This window comes from Xenia sp. Carnegie-2017, unplaced genomic scaffold (assembly GCF_021976095.1).
Source record: "Xenia sp. Carnegie-2017 unplaced genomic scaffold, XeniaSp_v1 HiC_scaffold_19, whole genome shotgun sequence".
Taxonomy (NCBI): Eukaryota; Metazoa; Cnidaria; class Anthozoa; order Malacalcyonacea; family Xeniidae; genus Xenia; species Xenia sp. Carnegie-2017.
The window spans coordinates 8169158-8172093 of NW_025813481.1; the positions used below are offsets into that span (position 1 = coordinate 8169158).

The 2936-nt window shown below is 36.3% G+C and overlaps 1 protein-coding gene across 1 annotated transcript; it reads right to left on the minus strand.

Moving 5' to 3' along the window:
• Positions 1 to 606: 606 nt before the first annotated feature.
• LOC124438930 lies at positions 607 to 2156 on the minus strand. Its single transcript, XM_046989121.1, has 2 exons — positions 2082 to 2156; positions 607 to 2009 (listed from the first exon to the last, which is right to left on the minus strand). The coding sequence occupies exon 2, from the start codon at positions 2003 to 2005 to the stop codon at positions 836 to 838; it is 1170 nt and encodes a 389-aa protein (XP_046845077.1). The 5' UTR covers positions 2006 to 2009; positions 2082 to 2156; the 3' UTR covers positions 607 to 835.
• Between the last annotated feature and the right edge of the window lie 780 nt (positions 2157 to 2936).

Sequence of the window (2936 nt, forward strand, 5' to 3'; positions counted from 1 at the left end):
TGCACGAACATATCTTAGAAATGAACATTTGAATTGCAGTTTCAATCTTGACAGTACAAAATTCGTAAATTATATCAGAATATACGCAGTCTATGGAATGAATAATAAAGTACATATGCACGCGGTAAAACGACAGAAAATATTTACACATAAAAATTACCAAATACATAAAACAGATATAGTCAAAAGCTGTGATCGGGCTGACTTCTCCCATATCCACAACCACATCCAGAGCAGCCACATCAAACAGTTGCGTTATTCTCGAAAGTATACACGTTGTTGGTAAAACCTTGGAATACTACGACGATAACAGATAACCTAATGTGCAAATTAATATGTTAATAATTAATGTGTGTGCAATTCATGAAACGCCATAGCATATCTTTATAGTTCATATATCGAAAACACTGACTGTACATGAAATGTTTGTCTTTTGAGCAACATGGATGTATATACTTGAATGAATTCCGGAAACTTCGTAGAACATTCGACGAACATCATTCAGAGCTCAGTTAACGCTTTGTGTACTTTTAAAAACTGTTTGTTTTCAACGTTGAGTAAGCTACTTTTATCAAATCTGTTATCTGCATAACAAACACAAGCTGATTTACAGAAAATGATTGGTAATACTCTGATCGGCAACATACAAGTTGTTGGGAAAAACTCAAACATCGTTTCAATTGTATCAGGGAGTTAGCTATTTATCTTTTGTGGAGACGCAATGACCATAATCACACAACGAAATTATTTTGTTTACTACAGTAGCCCAGTTCAAATTAAAGCATTTAGTACCACTATATAAAGATAGATATATAAAGTTGCAAGTTCGTCTGTTTCATTTTATTTTAAGATAATTAAGTATGCTATGATCCTTAGTGTTTAGTCTCTCGTGCGTGAAATCTTTTTCTGAGGGATATTCAAAGCAATTTTTTCGATTAGCGCAATGAATTTCTTGCCCAACATGCCAATATCCAAATATTCTTGGCGGAAGAACTGTAACTGGGTCGTTCTTGAATGTCACTCTTAGATTCAAACCGTTCAGAGTTCTGTCGACATATTCGGCAAATTGTTTGTTACCAACCCTAGGTGAGGCATACGTTATCAAATCAACATGATATCCAGCCTTAGCCAAATCAACTGCTGCAAACGTTGCCAATGCTCCACCAAGTGATTGACCTGTGACGAGAACTGTCGAGTTTGAATGAACATGAGATAAAGCTTTTACTTTTGCAAACATCTGCTTTTGCACCGAGTAATAAATGTTAGAAAATCCAGTGTGTACTTTGCAGTTTTTACAGCCCCGATATTTTTTTCTCAGAATATTGATGTTGCGAAACCAGTCATTGATATCGTCCGTGCCTCGAAAAGATACAACAATCGTATTTCTCTCGTACTTCACGAAACCTTGAATATCATTTTTCTCGTCGACTAATCTCAAGTCGGCAGGTTCAACGTCTTCGTAAGCTTTGGCCGCATATTTCACTGCATTGTGAATAGCCCATAAAGTCTTGTTGCTGGGCACGACAGGTCCAGTTGACGGACAAAAGCTACCTGATGGGCAAATTAGGCAAAATGTTTTTCCTTTCTGGTCTTGATACCGTCCTTTACGACATTTTTTAGGTGATTGATTTTTCCAATAACAGTAATGACCAACTGGACAAATATTACACTTCGATTGTCCTGTTTCAATGTTGTATTGACCGGACTTACACCGTTTGCAAGATTTTTGCCCTTTTTGATCTTGATAATTTCCTTTGCCACATTTTACCGGCGATGCACCTTTCCAATAACAATAATGACCAACTGGACAGAGTTCGCATTTTGTTTGTCCATTTTGAATATTATATTCGCCGTCCATACATGATTTGCAAGATGTTTGGCCCCTTTCGTCTTGATATTTTCCTTTGCCACATTTTAATGGAGAACTACTAAACCACATCCACGGACAATAATGACCAGCGGGCGCATCACAAGTTGAAGACTGATAAGTCTGCACGAAAAACATCGAGCTAAACAAAAGTACAAAAAACGTCATCTTTATCATTCGAGATGAAGCAAAACTAGCAAAAATGCATGCATACCATCTGCTATTTATCTTCTCGGCTTCTGCTTGTTTCTACGTGATATCCGTTTTGTGTCATATGAATGTCTTTCTTTCCTTTCTGGAATATAACACATGTCTAGCGTAGCGGGAATTCTATAGCTTAAGTCAACAAATCATAACATCACGATTCTAATTTCGGCTTAACCCTTTGGAAAATGATCGTCGTCCGGCCAAAAAGTAACAGATTCAACAACTTTAACAAAAACGCGATTCTCTAAAAAGCTTACTGACGTCGTACGGTTATTCTAAACACACCTTTGAATAGCTTATTAAACGCAGTTTGAATCTATCTGTGCAATCACATGAACGGTATTTGATTATTCGAGTGCCGGATATTTACACATCTTTTTAGTCATACATGTCATCACATGAGTCATAAAATTACTAGTTACGCGGTTGTTAACAAGACATGACGTGTGCTTTACAAGGCTTAGCGTAGGGATTTTTCATCCAATTCAGAAAATTTTTCAAGAGTGTTGTTTCACGTTTACAGTTTATCAAATTCGTTCAAACAAAACATAAAAGTCAGGTGCACTTTCAGATTACGAGTGAACTAATCATAAGCACAAGCAAAGAGAAAAGATTAGACACAGGCAATCGACGAAGCATGTGACATTTATAAGTATTGATCGACAGAAGCACAAACATGCAAAAAAGACTCAAGCAAATGCTTAAAGAAAAAAAGAAGACCGAAAAGAATAATCAGACTTTTAAACCTCTTTCTAAGCCTCCAAAGCAAAAGAAACTAAAGTCTTGATTGTTGCTTGTGCTTATTTTACTTGTGTGAAGCAAGTCTATGATGAACTTTCAAAAATAGAAATTAGAATTTCGA